This window comes from Balaenoptera musculus, chromosome 21 (assembly GCF_009873245.2).
Source record: "Balaenoptera musculus isolate JJ_BM4_2016_0621 chromosome 21, mBalMus1.pri.v3, whole genome shotgun sequence".
Taxonomy (NCBI): domain Eukaryota; kingdom Metazoa; phylum Chordata; class Mammalia; order Artiodactyla; family Balaenopteridae; genus Balaenoptera; species Balaenoptera musculus.
Genome location: NC_045805.1, coordinates 34,069,077 through 34,085,559, shown reverse-complemented (window position 1 = coordinate 34,085,559; position 16,483 = coordinate 34,069,077). Strand labels below are relative to the sequence as shown.

At 55.2% G+C, this 16,483-nt stretch overlaps 1 protein-coding gene across 5 annotated transcripts in view; it reads right to left on the bottom strand.

Annotated features, from left to right (window-relative positions):
• Positions 1-771: 771 nt before the first annotated feature.
• The window catches only part of IKBKB (inhibitor of nuclear factor kappa B kinase subunit beta), a 47,514-nt gene continuing 31,802 nt past the window's right edge, over positions 772-16,483 (bottom strand). For 2 of the 5 annotated variants that reach the window (XM_036838601.1, XM_036838602.1), the window contains exons 9-22: positions 14,408-14,515; positions 13,114-13,243; positions 12,637-12,831; positions 11,892-12,006; positions 11,189-11,312; positions 10,476-10,633; positions 10,262-10,323; positions 9,152-9,261; positions 7,815-7,864; positions 7,629-7,728; positions 7,289-7,436; positions 4,965-5,092; positions 2,687-2,777; positions 772-1,650 (exon numbers count right to left, since the gene is read on the bottom strand). In XM_036838601.1, the coding sequence (XP_036694496.1) occupies positions 1,585-1,650; positions 2,687-2,777; positions 4,965-5,092; positions 7,289-7,436; positions 7,629-7,728; positions 7,815-7,864; positions 9,152-9,261; positions 10,262-10,323; positions 10,476-10,633; positions 11,189-11,312; positions 11,892-12,006; positions 12,637-12,831; positions 13,114-13,243; positions 14,408-14,515 (1,585 nt within the window). In that variant the 3' untranslated portion in view covers positions 772-1,584. Of the gene's footprint in view, positions 1,651-2,686; positions 2,778-4,964; positions 5,093-7,288; positions 7,437-7,628; positions 7,729-7,814; positions 7,865-9,151; positions 9,262-10,261; positions 10,324-10,423; positions 10,634-11,188; positions 11,313-11,891; positions 12,007-12,636; positions 12,832-13,113; positions 13,244-14,407; positions 14,516-16,483 lie in introns of those variants that run through there. The other 3 variants (XM_036838603.1, XM_036838604.1, XM_036838605.1) reach the window with 3 other exon arrangements.

Sequence of the window (16,483 nt, the reverse complement as noted above, 5' to 3'; positions counted from 1 at the left end):
TCCTACCTCCAGAATTTTCACTTTTTCAACCAATTAGCATATTCCAGTTACATCACTCGTTTTAAACATTAGCTTTGGTGATGTCCTTCCTTGCTCAAAATTCTTCAGTGGCTCCCAAATGCCTATAAAATCAGCCCCTGACTCTTAACTCCACATTCATTCCCTCCCTAATCTGACCCCGTCCCAGCCTACCTTTCTGGTATAATGTCCCACTGCGCTCCTCACTGGTGTTTCCAAAATCACGCTTTATCAGACTCAGTTCTTTGGGACGTTAATCAATGTTACATGCACCCGGGAGAAAAAAAAAGGCTCTACTGTCAAATGAGTTGGGTAAACAGTGGATTTAGGCACATTTAAGCCAGTTTATTATTATAGATCTTTCAGATTCTTTAATAAACCAGTGCACAAGGTGAATCTCCAAGAGGCAGTTAAAGCATGAAGCGTTTCCCAAACTTCCCTGACACAGAACCCACTGTACCGCCTCCATGGAAGGCACTCTGTGAAACTCTTCTCGTCCCACTTTCTTCTCCAACCAAACTTGCCTGTTTGTTATCATGTGAACTCACTTCGCTTTCCTGCTGTTATAGGAAGGAGCAGCTTTTGTGAAACGTCAAAGAGGCAGTGCTGGTGCTCGGGCACTGTTTGATCAGGCACCCTTCAATTTCATAAAACTTTCCATTAAAGTTGGACTTTGAGTTCAGAAGTCCCAACCAGAGGTATTATAAAAATAGACTGTGGGATTTGAGTCATGCTACAACATAGAGAATCTGCTTTTTAAATACAAATCCATTTAATAATACCGTTGGATGATACGAGGGATGGGAACTGCCCCGTCCACCCCGCCACACCCATGGACAGGGGGTGTGGGCACAGGGGTCAGCAAGCTGGTGGTTGACAGACACCTTCCTCTTCTTTCCCTCTTCTCCATGGCAGCTTGCTCCCGGGGACTCTTTGGGACCCACAGGAAGGGAGATGCTCTCCCCTCCTGGCACCAGCGACTCACTCTGGCTGGAGAGACTCCGGACGGGGAAAGCAGCACTCACCCAACCTGGCCCAAGGTCGTAGGCAGAAGGAAAACGTTAGCAGCCGTGAAATCAGAAGAGGAGGGAGGACCGGGCCGGGCCGAAGCCATGGTTTCGAGAGAAGCCGGATCCCGATGAAACCTTAGCTGTGAAGACAGGTGGATGAGGCCTCTGGAGATCAGGAGGGGTCAGGAGAGCACAGCTAGCACCAAGTGCCGTTCACACTTCGTCCTGAAAGTCAGTTAGACGTGCGGCCAGTGGTCTGTGCAGCCACCGTACTTGGAGCACTTGTCTCCGCGCAGAGGCAGCGGCCGCCGTGGCTCCATCTCCCCGGACGCCGCGCTCGGCGTCCACGTCTGCTGGGCCTCTGTGGCGGAGGACGTCCGGCGTGCAGACAAGCTGCTGGCACTGCCACGGAGGGCTGCACCCTCGGTCCACGGCGGCGGTCACGGCTGCTGGGGAAGCGAGGTCTCCCTCTGGGTGCCGAGGACACCGGGCGCGATGCAGCGGGGCCCCGGGGGCCTCGGGCCGGGCAGCCCAGCGGGGTCGGGGCCGCCCACCATCAGGAGGCCCGCTGCAGGCTCTGCTGCTCTTCCTCCCCCGACTGCAACCAGCTCCAGTCTAGAGACTGAAAGTCAACGGGCACGTTAAAGACACCGAGGCCACCCAGACACCTGCCTTCCTCGGGAGGCAACCAGCACCGTTTAGAAGGAAATTAAATGCCTCTCGTTAAGACAGTCTTGTTTCTGCAGGGTACCCCTGAGCTAGAGCTACGTCTGCAAAACCGTGCCGGAGCTTTTCTTCGGATGGGCTTGGAGCCCTGAGATTCCGGGAAGGCGATTTAAGTATTATTACTGCAGCTCCCAGCACCGACTCATGCTCACTGCGGGCAGCTGGTACCCTGGGCTAATCTCAGCTCTCGACCTCCAACCTCGCCAGGTGAAATGGCCTGGTCAGACTTCCTTTTCCTCTGGCAGAAGTGCAAACGGGCAGTGAAAGGATCGGAATATACACGGCTCGGAGGAGGAAGAACAGCAAGAAGAGACACAGAGAGCCCCAAACCAGAGAAGGACACTTGAATAAATAAGAAGTGATTACAACGAGCAGTATCCCCTCCGATGCTTCCCCAAAATAAGAAGTTCCGGAGACGCTAGCATGTGACCGTATCGGCAGGAAAAGGCCAAAGAGCCAAGCGAATGATTTAGCATCCTCTCAGCAACTTCAGCTTTGTCTCAACGTACCTGCATCTGGACTCGTTTTTCTTTAGGTCAGCCTCCCTACAACTAGGACTGCTAAGCCCCGAGTCCCTGAGAGGCGGGGTGGCGACGGGCTCTTGCTCTGTTCCCGGAGACCAGCACTGCACCCCACACACAGACGCCCGGCAATTGTACAGAAGGTGCAGCAGGGGAAAGGCCTTCTCACAGTGATGCTACCTTCCTCGTAAGGATCAAGTACAGTGAGGATGAAATGAGATAAAGCACATAAAGTACCTGCACACATTCACCAGTCATCAGCACTGTTATCATGGGGAATAAGAAGTATGCACTAGAATCCTAAGTGTACACTGAGATCGAGGAAGCACGGCATCGCCTTTCGATCTGCTTTTTCTCGTTTGCTGCAGAAAGAAAGGACGTGGAGCAGCGGGGGTTCCCACGGGCCATTACCCTTAAGCTCTGGTCCTGCTCCTTCATGGTGTCCTGTAGGGCATTTTCCAGCTGGGCGCACAGGGTGTGTGCTTCAGCCACGAGGTCTTCACTAAGAAAAATGATTGAATTATTAGAACGTGGTCAATGTTAACTTTTCAAAAGTGTTTGCAAATATGCTAAAGAGCTTCTGGAAAGATTTTAAAAATTAAATAATTATTCTGAGGCTGAGTGTCTTAAAACACCATGTTATTGCCTAAGTGATTTCATCCGTCTAGTTGAGTGCTGTTACAGAAGCTCGAATCCAGCTACGAGCACCACTGTTCACAACGTGGAAAAGCAGCGATCCGGCTTAATACCAAAGCTCTTTCTGACTTAACTAGATTCTCTCCAAACTGCCACAATCTGAAGATCTCTCCCAAATCACCTGTTTTCCACTTTTTGAATTGGACAAAAATATACACACCATGCAATTTCCCCAGGTGTCCCCAGCTCGCTGAGATCTGGGGGAAGCAAGTTTTGGGAACTGATTTGTTTACTGCGCTCTCTCCTTCTCTCTGATGAGAAATGCACGTGTCCCCCTGAGAACCGGCCGCGGTGAGAAACAGGAGAGCAGAGCGAGCCGTCTGTCCTTTCTAACCTTGGCTCGTGGGCGTGGAGACACAGACAGCGGCCTGGGCCCCTGGGACGACTTCTCCAGAGCTTTGAGGATCTCATGGAAAGAGAGTGACAAATCCAGAAGGAAGGGCCCTCGATCCCCTCCTCTCACTGTGAAGGGGGCACTGATGGAAGGAACAGAGCACAGCGCTGCCCAGACTCATCCATGGGCTACTAACCAGGCTCCAGGCTCCGGGCCGGCCCCAGAGGCCCCGTGAGAGGCGCGGGACCTGGTTACCATCCTCAAGGAGCTAACAGTAAGCTGGGGAGAGAATTAAGAATCCAAAACAGGGACTTCCCTGGCGGTCCAGTGGTTAGGACTCTGCGCTTTCACTGTTGAGGACCCGGGTTCAATCCTTGGTCAGGGAACTAAGATCCCGCCAGCCAAGCGGCAAAAAAAATAAAAAATTTAAAAAAATTAAACATAAAAAATCCAAAACAGTACAGGCTACAAACCCCCCAAGTACAGGAACAGGATTTTTTTTTTTTTTTTTTTTTTTGGAACAGGATTTTTAAAAACAGCTGTATTGAGATAAATTTACAAACCATAAAGTTCACCCACTTAAGGTGCACAATTCCATAGTTCGAGTACATTTATGGAGTTGTGCAACCATCCTGGTAATCCAGTTTTGGAACGTTTTCATCACCCAAGAAGAAACCTTGTACCTGTCGTCAGTCACTCCCCATTCCTGCCCCGTCCCCTGCCCTCGGCAATCATTAATCTATTTTCTCTTCTATAGATCTGCCCACAGGAACCGATTTTAACCATGTCCAGGAGGAGAAGGATCCCTGTGCTCGTGTGTCAGGGCCGTGGAGGAGGTGGGCGCAGAGGGAGGATGGCTCTGGGGAAAGGTGTCAGCGGAGCCGAGGTTCTGGAACTTCAGGGTGCAGGAGGGTCAGCCAGGGCTGGTTCAACAGGACTGCTTGGCCTCACCCCGAGCTCCTGATCCCGAATCTGCATTTCTGGCAAGTACCCAGAACCCGCCGATACTGCTGGTCTGGACCAGACTTTAAGACCCCTGACGGCAGAGCCAGAGTCTGCCTGGGAGCAGTGGGTCAGAATGGGGAGGTGGCGTGAAGGCCTGAGAAGGCTCAGGCTTGGACCCCGAGGCAGCAGGAAGCCGTGGCTGGTCCCTAAATAACCGGAGGAATAACTCGATCAAAATGGTCTCCTGTGAAGACTGATTTGACCAGAGGAGCCTGGAGGCAGCACTAGGGGGGAAGCAGGGAGGGAAAAGTTCACCAGAAGGGCTCTGGGGCTCTGCTCCCAGCTCTGCGGCAGGGGTGCAGGTGATGAGTGGGGCAGGGAGAGGCCACGGGAGGGACCAGTGACACGCGACTCAGGCGTGGAGGCCAGGGCACGCCCTCAGGGACCTGGTTCTACGAGCAGACCGCGATGGGCGGACTCGCAGGAAGCGGGGACTGGCCAGCACTTCCAAGGCTCCCGTCCAGCAACGAGCAACCCGACCTCAGACGAGGAAGCCTTAGTCAGCAAGTCAGGAGGAGCTCTGAGAGCAGAACGCCACATCTGTCCCCACAGCACCCGGCAAAGGGAACAAACACCGAGGAACACGCACAGACCCGCCGACGGGTGACCGACGCGCCCTGACTCCTGCACTGGGCGCGGCGAACGGGGACGCACCTCTTCTTGACGGCCTCGGGTAAGCTGTCAGGGGCTGGGCAAGGCTGCGACAGCAGCTGGCTGGGCTGACTCAGGCGGGACGTGTTCATGCTGTCCGGGCTTCCGCTGACGGGACCTCGGACCTTGCTCTAGATGACAAAACCAGGAAGAGAGTCAGCAGTTTAGGAGCAAACAGATGTTTCAAATTTTGCATTCACACCAGGGTATTTTCTTTTTTTCAAGTTTTTTTTTTTTTTCGATGTGGACCTTTTCTAAAGTCTATATTGAATTTGTTACAATATTGTTTCTGTTTTTTATGTTTTGGTTTTTTGGCTGAGAGGCATGTGGGATTTTCGCTCCCCGACGAGGGATCAACCCACACCCCTGCATTGGAAGGTGAAGTCTTTAACCACTGGACCGCCAGGTAAGTCCCAGTCACCACACCAGGGTATTTTCTCATGAGACAACTGGCCATGAGACACAGGCTCTTCCTGGAGAGATAGGTCAACTTCGCTATTTGATGGTTTGCATTTCAGTTTAGAAACTGTTTCTGTATCTATAGGTGTGCTTTTTGGTAAAAGTTTCTAGGGGCTTCCCTGGCGGCGCAGTGGTTAAGAATTCGCCTGCCAATGCAGGGGACACGGGTTTGATCCCTGGTCCGGGAAGATCCCACATGCTGCGGGGCAACTAAGCCTGTGCGCCACAAATACTGAGCCTGCACTCTAGAGCCCGCGAGCCACAACTACTGAGCCCACGTGCCATAACTACTGAGCCCACGTGCCACAACTACTGAAGCCCGTGCGCCTAGAGCCTGTGCACCGCAACAAAGAGTAGCCCCTACTCGCCGCAACTAGAGAAAGCCCGCACGCAGCAACAAACACCCAACGCAGCCAAAAATAAATAAATAAATTTATATTAAAAAAAAAAAGATTCTAGGGCTTCCCTGGTGGCGCAGTGGTTGAGAATCTGCCTGCCGGTGCGGGGGATACGGGTTCGAGCCCTGGTCTGGGAGGATCCCACGTGCCGCGGAGCAACTGGGCCCGTGAGCCACAATTGCTGAGCCTGCGCGTCTGGAGCCTGTGCTCCGCAACAAGAGAGGCCGCGACAGTGAGAGGCCCACGCACCGCGATGAAGAGTGGCCCCCACTTGCCGCAACTAGAGAAAGCCCTCGCACAGAAACGAAGACCCAACACAGCCATAAATAAATAAAAAAAAAAAGACTAGCTTTTTAAAAAAAAAAAAAAAAAAAAAAAAAAAAAAAAAAAAAAAAAAAAAAAAAGATTCTAAATACAGAGAGATCTGAGGGCTCTATTTCATTAGTTGGGTCGCTTAACAAACTCTTACAAGGAAATTAGAAGGAAGGTGTGTTTACTCTTTCCAAGTAGAAGACAGACACACAAAGGTCCTAAGTGACTTTCTGTGACTCGCACCATCCGCGGGACAGAAGGAGACCAAGGTGTTCTGACGCCCCAGGCTGCGGCGGCCACTCCACCTTATGCAGCCGTGCGCCCCTGATCCGTGACCAAGTCGCTCTGCTGTCACCTCCTCAACTTCCCTGCAGCCCTCACGGCGGCGGGGTCTGTCCCACCAGCTCGCTTCCAAGACACGGCTTTTACCCGGCTCGTCTCCCTTCTCTGTCCGGGGCTCTCTTTTGTGCTGAGGGTTCTCTCTGAGCAACACTCAGTGGGATTGCAGCTACGCTGAGACGGCGGGCACAGAAAGTGCGGGCTGAGTGCTGCACGGCACAGGCACGGCTCAGGCCACACGGGCACGCACCGCGGGGGCTGCATGCAGATCTTCAGGAACCTGGGCGTATGACCTCGCCTGGAAAAAGGATCTTTGCAGGTGTAGCTAAGGAGCCTGTGATGAGATCACCCTGGACTATCTGGGTGGGACCTGAATCCAGCGACAAGTGTTTTTACAAGAGATACTCAGAAAAGAGACGCAGAGAAGAGGGTCACGTGGAGACAGAGGCAGAGACGGGAGGGATGCTGCCACAAGCCAAGGAGTACTGGGAGCCGCCGAAATCGAAGATGAGGCGAGGAAGGAGGAGGGATTCTCCCCTCCAGCCTCCAGAGGGAGCCCGGCCCCGCCGACACCTTGAGGGCGGCCTTCTGGCCTCCAGGACCGTGAGAATAACTGTGATGATTTATCACAGCCGCCACACGCACAAGTAACACAAGGACACAGGCGCCCACCTCGCCCCTCCCCACTCACACCAAGTCACGGAGCAGAGAAGTAGAAAGTGAGCGGCAGCAGCGGAGCGCTGGCGGGGGCCCCGCGGTCCCCACGCCGGGCGCGTGGGCGGGGGCCGGCAGCACAGGGCCCGGCCGAGGGTCACTCACACAAGCGATCTTCAGGAGGTTCCAGAGCTCCTTCTGCCGCTTCTCCTGCAGCCGAACCACAGTCCTCTCGTCCTCGCTCATTAAGCTCACCACCTCCTCCACCTTGGGCAGCAGCTCCAGAGCCTTCTGCTTGCAGACCACAGTCTTGCTGTGAAGAACAAACGTGACAAGCTCCAGCGGCACGTGGGTCGCAGGAAGCAGGACGCAGCCCCGGCAGTTAAGGCTCCGCTCGGCCGCTGCAGGTGGAGGTCCCGCGGGGCTCAGGTGAGTGGGCGAGGCCTCACACACAGCCCGCCGCCCCTCCTCGCTCCGCCCCGCCGGAGGGAAGGCGGCCTGATACCTGAGCTGCGTATAGATCACTCGCACTTTCTTCTCAAAGCCTTGGATTGCCTGCAGGAGCAGCCGTACCATCTCCTGACTGTCGCCATCGGTTCGCTGGTCTGCAAAGAGGGATGGGGTCGCACGGTCCGCGGGGGGCTGGCCTGGTGCCTGAGTAGCGAGGGACCCGGGAGGTGGCCCAACTCACCTCGGGGCTTCTCCCTCAGCCTCCGGTAAAGCTCCCGCGCCTGCTCTTCTCTGAAACACACGAGACAGCAGCTTCGTCAGCATCGAGCAGAGGTCAACAAGCTCACCTGAAGCGCCGGGGCCAACTCCTGCCGGCAGCACTACTGATTTCTAGAAGCCAGACGGGCAGCACATCCCGACTGGAGCAAACGATCGTTCCTGGTGATGTTACAGGTGAAATCCATGACAAGGGAAGGCTCGCCTCATTATCAAAACTCAAACACCTCCAAGGCCTAGTGAGAATCTTCAGGACAGGAGTCTCCTCTGAATTCCCTGCCCACCCGGCTCCTGCCACCGGGACTCTGGGTGCGGTCTGTTGCTGGACCTGAGCCCGGAGAACGTGACCCCCGAAAACTCAAGCCCAGGAGCAGACACAGACGCCCTCCCAGTGCCCCTAACACAGTGAGACGGGCTGACATTTTCAGGGGTGACTTTCGTTTGAAAACCAGAGGAGAATAAAGGGTTAAATGACTTGAGAAAATATGGACTACAAATAACTAAATTTCTGATGTTCGGCATCTGGCCCTAAGAATCCTAGTAGAAGCGTCAGAGGACACGGCTGAGCCCCAAGGAGGTAGCTCCTGAGGGGCCCCGAGGCTCACCTGCCCCTCCTGTCCGCTCCCAGGGCTGCAGGTGGGGCTGCTCTGCCTAGGCACCCCCCTGCCCTCCCCCCGCCCCCGGAGCCAAGGCCAAGTTCCTGATCAAGACTCAGATGAAGTTTCCACATCCCACCTTCTAAGACTTGCCAGGCTCCTCCCCTGTTCTACTTTCTGCTCCTCGGGCCACGCCGAGTGAGGATGGGCTGGGCGGCCCTGGCGTCTCATCTGATACTTTGGTCAAGCAAAGGCTCCTGGGACGGCAGCCTCCGTAGTTCACGAGCCACCGCTGGGGGCGTTATCTGAACTCGTCCCCATAACTGTGAGGTCAGACAGTGCTTCTCTATCCTGTGAGGCTCAGAGTGACGGAGGTGTGTCCGTGCTCATCTCTGCACGTGCCGAGATGACCCCCCAGGGGCCGAGCTCCGGGGGGAGTGGGCCCATGGGGCTCCACTGGGACCGCACTCGAACCAGCCCGACACACACACACAAAGAGAGACACACTCACACACAGACACACACATTCCCATACAGGCCCACTCTCACACAACACGCACTCACACACACACACACACACACGCTCACATACAGACTCACTCTCACACAACACGCACTCACACACACACACACACACACACGCTCACATACAGACTCACTCTCACACAACACGCACTCACACATATACACGCACACACACACTCACAGGTCGTCCAGCGTCCCGCCCTGCTTCCGGCCCATGGGGCTGCGCTGCAGGTCCACGATGTCCGTCTGCAGCGCCATCATCCGCTCCACCAGGTGCTTCACCTCGTTCTCCTGAAGGAAGAGCGGTGCTGAGGCCAAGGACGCAGCGAGAAACTCCTGGGACACGGGGTTCTTGGGGGAGCCCTCCGGCCCCGCCGCAGACCCTCAGCCGACCAGCCGGAAGGGACACGGACTTGGAGCCCTGCAGTCGGACCTGGGGTCGGCCACCTGCCAGCTGCGTGGCCCTCGGGCAGGTCACCTGACCTTGCGCTGCAGTTTCCTCCACCGTGAACTAGGCTCTCAAAGGGCTGTGTTAGGGTGAGAGGAGACAGAGCAGGTGGGGGCCTGGCCTGGTCCTGGCGTGGAGAAGCGGCTGGGGCACATTCTCTTCTCCAAATTTGTCCATTATCTCAGGGATTACACCCACGAGTGCCAAGACTGGGGGTGCGCTCGTGTCCCTGTGGTTGAACAAGGTACTGCCGATGGACACCCACCTTTAAGGAGGCACATCGGTACTGATTGACAGAAACAGATGTTAAGACATGGAGGTGAAACTCCCTGCCCAAGTTCACAGGGAAAATGGTGACAAAGTCCAGGAAAAAGCCTTGGAGTCCACAGTCTTCCATTTGTGTGAGGTCTGCCACGTCACACCCTGGCCTCATAATCAACACTTTTCAGTGGCATCTGATTTACACTGTCCTAAGACTTGCCCCTTAGGCCCATTCTTTCCTGGGGATTTCATGTCCCAAGGAGGTTAGGACAACCTCCGACAAGACGGCGTGTTGCTCCTTCACCCAAGGCCCCTTCTCATGGAAAGAGGACACTTCATGTCGTAATCCTGACTCCAATCTGTGCAGGTCCCGGACCTGCCACGGCAGGGCCCCCTGCACTGTCCCCCACCCCCTGCCTCTCCCCCTCTTTCCAGCAAGTCCTAGCTGAGGGCAGAGAGCTGGGAGAGGAAAATCTCATTTTCGACATACAAGCTCAACCGAGCGCGCAGTGAGAAAGGGGAGGACGGCAGTGAAGAGCCTCGCGCCCTCAGCCGGGCTGGGGACCCCAGGGCGCCTCCTACCCGTCCACAGAGCTCCACGGCCTGCTCCATCTCCCTCCAGGCCAGCAGCAGCTTGTCTGACGCTGGAAAAAAATGGAAGGAAAATAAATTAAAAGCAAAACGAAAACATCCCCAAACCAAAACAGAAAACAAGCGATTCAATGGCAAGGGGACAAAAGACACCTCGGAAAGAAGAGGAAAGGGACGCTCTCTCGAGACTCATCGCAAAGCGTACACTCACTGATCCCAAATTCCTTCTGTTCACTGTACTTCTCCAGGTCAATCTGGATGCTGGTTTTAAAGAAATCCAGCTTGGCCTTGAGCTGCTGAGACATAGAAGCCATGGAATTCTTCATCTTGGACAGGCAGCTGTTGTTCCGGAGCAGATTCATCCTGCAGGGGCCCCGAGAAACAGAACCGTGGGGCGTCTCTGGCGTCCAAGTACCATTTCCCGGACAATAACAAAACCACCTCGAACACCACGGCAGGCCCCTGCTATAATTAGCATAACCACAACAAGAGCAGCCACCTATAACCGTAACGACGATCTCCTGGCCCTCGGCAATGGCTGAGGTTCTGCTCCCAAACTGGAATTAGGCCAAGTACCACACGAAGCGACCCAAACCAGCCACAACCCGGGGAAAGAGTCAGCCCGGCCTGGCAGGACGGTCAGGGGAGGGCGGCCGACCCACGCCGCAGCGAGCCCTTCCGCGGTCCCGGAGCTGCCCTCCGTCCGGCAGCCCCGCCCCGTCCGCGCCCCTGCGCCGCCCGCCGACCACACCGGCCTGGTCGGGTCTGACGGAGCCTCCCTCCATCCCACCCTTCCAGACCAGCGTTCCCCTGCTCGCTCTCCCAGCGGCCACCCCCGGGCCCTCGCCTCTCCCACCGTCCTGCGGCTGGGCCACCGGGCAGCTCCGAGCAAGCGAAGGCGAACCACCGGGCACGTACATGGCGGCGCGCTGGCCCTGCTGCAGGCGGCCGCAGTCCTCCTTCAGGGCCTGGATGCTGTGCCAGACCTGACCCCACACCTTCCTCAGCTGGAAGAACGGGAGGCTCCTCTTGGGCTCTTGCACTGCCAGAGACACACACGACCGTCAGGGAGCGGCGCCTGCGACGGACCGCCTCCTGCCCGCGGGGCTCGCAGGCACGTCTACACTGCTCCGTTATGTACTGCTCTGCTGCTGCACAACCGTGTCGGGTGCTGGGCCTGGTTACGGTTGCAGACATTTTTGTGCCCTGGTAGAGCACAGGCACGTCAAAAGTTACAGACACACAGAACACCCCAGAAGGTAGACCCAGGAGTCAGGCAGCAGTGGTTCCCCTGGGGAGCCGGGGAGACGGAGGCACTTACTGCCTACCGTACAATCTTTTTGATTTTTTGGTATCGCGTGCACGTATCGATTGTTAAAATATGAAGACGACTTCAAAAATCAAGAAAATGGTCACGTGGGTCAAGTTCAGTGGCCTGTGGGCAGTACTGTCTGTCCTCTGTTTAAATGAGGTTGACATTAATTGAAGATGGATGTCCTTTCCTCTCTTCACCTGGGCTACTCTTCTCAGGGGGGGCCCCTCCCTCGGTCCAGGGCTCTCCCTCCAGCCTCGTCCCAAGCACTGTAAGTAATTATCTTTTAAAAGATCACGCTGTTCTTACGGATACAGCTGACGCTTTCAGGCTGGGGCCGTGGGGAGATCTGGGTCTCATAGGCGACCCTGCTGTTGTCAAAGAGGAAAACGAGATCCATGTCCAGGGTGCGGCCCTCGTTCAGCTGCAAAGGGACAAGAGCAAAATGAGGCCTCGTGGACCCAGCCCCTCCTTTTCTCAAGCAACAACGGGGGGAGTCTTCAGAGGGTCCCGACAGCACCGTCCTCAGAGAGCAGGTGCCGGGCGCCCACCGAGCCTTTCCTAGGGGCCGCGGCCTCTGCTTCCCTTGGCTGTTCCTTTTACACTTATTCCCAAATGCAAACCTTATCTACAACTTACTCTGTTCTGTTTTATTCTCTGATTGTCTTTATTGTGCAACTTAGATGGTTTGCTTTACTGTCCAGTGACTCTCTCTCCTGCGTTAACTTTCCAGCTCTTTCTGTGCAGCTATCAGCATGGTTCTGCACACACAAGGTGTGTCAAAAATAGTTTTGGTTGACTCGGAAAAATGAAGCATCACTTTGGCAGCAAAGGCAAAAGAAAGGCACTCCCAGTGGTCTGGAAGGAACAGGTGAAGCATGGGGTGACTCAGATCTCCTATCAGGTTCACGGGATCTCGCATTCCAACCTCAAAACAGGCAGGCGCTTGCCCTGCGTGGTAACAGACTGCCTGGCACGACGGAGTGGGATGGGACGGGCGAGCAGCTTCCCGGGGTCGGGTGGGGCTGGGGCGCCTGCAGGAGGCCGGTCTCACCTTGCCGTCGGAGGTGCACTGAGCGGCGGGCTTGTCGGGGGTCAAGGCCAGACCCGCTTCCTGCAGCAGCTCCTGGTCCTCCTCGGGGATGCCTGTGTCCTGCTGGATCCGGGCCTTCAAGCTAGGCAGACTCTCGTCCTCTGCCACGGGGTAGGTGTGAATGGTGCCCGTGACCATGTTCAAGACGTGAACCAGCTGCGACACAACCCAGGACAAACCACTTGATGGACTCCTGCCTGCTCGCCCGGATCCCCTGCCACTCCCCACACCTCCCAGCCTCCCAGAGGCCCGGCCTGGGGAGGAAGGCCAGCGCTGGGCCACACACAGGAGGAGTCTTCCCACTCCTGTCCGGCCACAGCTACGACCTCATGACCCACGTCGGTCAGCAAGGGGTCCCATCACCCTCTCACATGGAGACGCCCTCACGGGAGCCTGCGTTTGCCCACTGGTCGGGCAGCCCACAGCCCGCAGGCTCACCTTCAAGTTTAAGATGTCGTCCAGGGCCCTGAAGCAGCCATTGGGCCCGTAGACGGGGTCGGTGCCCCTCTGTCGGGGGTGCCACATCAGCATCAGCTGCAGCCACTTCTCCAGCCGCTGGGCCAGGACGCTGAGAAGAGGGGGCCATGCACGTGTGTGTGTGTGTGTGTGCGCGCGTGCGTGTGGGCCCAGAGCCAGCCTCAGGGCCCCGCGTGGGAACTGAAAGGCACTCACACCTCACACGCACGTGACCATCATGCGGACGGGGCCAAAGTGATCCCTGAGGACGAACTAACCTAAGGAAAGACGAGCCTTTCCAACAAAACGACTCACTCAGGCGCTCACCCCCCCCCACCCCGATCCGCGCCAACACCCTCACATCAGGGCTGTCTCAGCAGATGGCTGTGCAAGAACCTCAGGGAGCTTTCTATGTGCTTCCCAGGCCCGCCCCACCTCAGGAGAACCGCCCACACGATCCAGACCTCTCGCTGCCGATTCGCTTTGTCGGTCGCCCCGGGGACCCCTCGCGAGGTCCACACGACAAAGTTCTCACTTCTCCCGGCCCGGCGGGGCCCCGCCGGCACCCTGAGCGGCCCTCGCCGTGCCCCCAAGAAAGCCCTGCAGAGGCCAGCACCGCTACGAGCTGCCGCTCCTGGGCCCCCCCGCCCCCCATCTTTCCCATGCCTGTCCTGCAGGTCTTTCCAGATCCTTCCAGAAAGTTCCAGCCCGCCCAGTCATCCCGCGCAGCTAGTCCACTCGGTATCTCTCTCCCCGTCCTCCAAACACTCATGGTCACTGTGCTCCGTGCTCCTCAGCTGTGTGTGGCCGCCTGGCAGCTTTCCTCTGTACTAGCCCCCAATTCTGACAGGATTACCTGACTGCTCATATTCTGGCTCTAAGACCAGACGGCAGTGCCGTTCAAACGGCAAAGGTTTGTTTGTTGACAGTAACACACGATTAGGCTGCAGGCAAAGAGAAATAAAGCGTAATCCCCTGGCCGTCAAAGGCTTACAGCTGACCAGAAGGTAAACCCTCTGCAAAACCAAATGTCACGTGATGTAGAAGCTTCTTGGAGTGATGAGAGGTACAGACAGATTGCTGTGTGAATTCGGGAAGGAGATGACTTCTAGATGGGGTCGGGGGGAAGGCGTTCTAAGTTTAACACTGAGATGGATTATGCCAGGTGCCGGCCACAGCAGGACGTCCCCACGTCAGAGCTACCAGGACGTCTGCTCTGACCTCCACTTCTAAAAAAGGAAGGACACGACGCGGAGGGGAAGGCCTGGGGCCGTACCTGTTGAGGTTGCTCGGTTGGGGTAACGAGCTGGAGAACTTCACGGCTCCGTTCAGGTCCTCACTCACCACGATGTCCATCTCACTCTTCTGCCGGACTTTGGAGTGCCTGCGGACGCAGGGCCTGGTCCGTCACGCCGCTCGTGATGACCCTGCGTCACCCAGCAGCCAACAGCCCCTCTACACCGGTAGCCTTCCACTTGACAACCGGACGGGATGCCCCCGGGTCACTAGCTAACCCCTTGGGATGCCGGCCAGCGCGTCTGCGTCCTGCTAGGATGCTTCTCTGAGCGTTTAAGGCCGTCAGCACTGCCCGGTGAGTGTCACTGACCTTCAGCCTTGTCCTGCTGACTCCTGGCCTCACCCTGGCTCATCCTTATCTTTCTTCTACTTTTCATCGAACACCAAACTCTCACGTTTTGGTAGAGGATGAAATTAGGACGTGCACACCAAGATTACTGCACAAGGATCCTGTTCACGTGAAACCTGCAGGCACCACACACTTCCCTCTTAATGCGTGTGGCTAAGCGTTACTTCTGATGGTGAATGAACGGTTACATTTCCCACTCTAGAGACCCTTTTGATGTATCTGAAATAGTATTTGAAGGAAGCAAATTTTTACACTGGTTTCAAATCTTCTCGGGGACAAGGGTGATGACGTAAGTCTGAATAATGCTTCATGGATAACCAAGCACTGACTGCGAACACGCCCTTCTCTGCCCGATGACCCCATGTGGCAGACGGTTTTCAGCCACCCATTCAGCGGTGAGGAAGTGAAGATCAGGGGACCTGCCCAAGGTCACACCACCGGGGACTCAGATCCAAAGTCTGGTGCCCCTTCTACTCTGTCTAAATGCCTACATCCTTCCTTTTCAAAAACACGTAAGAAATTCAAATGAAAAATGCTTTAGCCCTGAAGCCTCACTGGCAAGGGGTGAACCGGACCATGTGGAGCACACGTAGCCTGGAAGAGGTGGGGTCCAGCTGGAACCTGCCTGCTCTAAGTCAGGCTGTCATTACACACAATGGGATGGTCCTCTGATAGAAACTCGGTCTGTCAACGGGAAACTATATAGATAAAGAAAAGGACACAGTAAGTGAAATGCTTACTGCTTAGGCCGGTCCTAAAATGCACTTCACAGTAGCTCAGTGATAGGATAATAAAGCTCAAATTTCATTTGTCCTGAAGTTACTATCTACCTGCCACCTGAGATGAGAGTGAAATTGCTAAAGCTGCCTGAGGCATTACAAGGCAGACAAGACAGGCACGTCTCACAGCTACTGGGTTTCAGAGATGTCCGCCTGCAAGTGGTCACCCGGCCTCCCGGCTCCGTACAGGAGGCTGGCTCTGAAGATAAAAAACTTACTATGAAGATGCCAGGCCATTAGGGATAGCTTCAAATAGCATTTCTTCTTCTAGTTCTAATGGACTTTAACTCATCTTGTTATAAATAATGGAAACGCTCGACATTTGAACTGAAAAAAATGCAGTAATTCCTTGGTTAGTTAAAAACGCTATAGATGTACAGACATTTAAAGTTTTTGTCGTGATGGTTACATGGTAAGGTGTGACTCTCATGTAATGAGCTAATTCAACACTCCAGAACCCAGCTCAGGAGCGCTGCCTCTTCTAAAGTCAGTCCCCACAGGAGGGCACTCTCTGCCAGGTCACCAGGCTCCTCAGGAGCTGGGACCGTGCCCGGCTCATCTCTTCCAGTGTCTGGCATGTGAATGGTGACTGAACTGGACCGCGTCACACAAAACTACTCTTCTGGAATTGATTTCAAAGGCTACATCTTACTCTTATAAATAAACAATCTCATGATGTAAGTACCTGTCCCTTGAAAAAGTCAATGTTTTCGCTACTTCCAGAAAGATACTGAGAAACGTGACAACAGCCATTGCGGACCCACAAAGGGGCAGCTTTTGTACGTTCCTGGTGGAAACGTTATTTATACAAACTTTCTGTGGAGCAATTTGTTAGTGCACATGGAAGACCTTTAAAATGCGGATAATCTTTGATCTGTTGATCCCATTTCTAGGAATTTATCCCAGGGAAATAACTGCGGACATACAA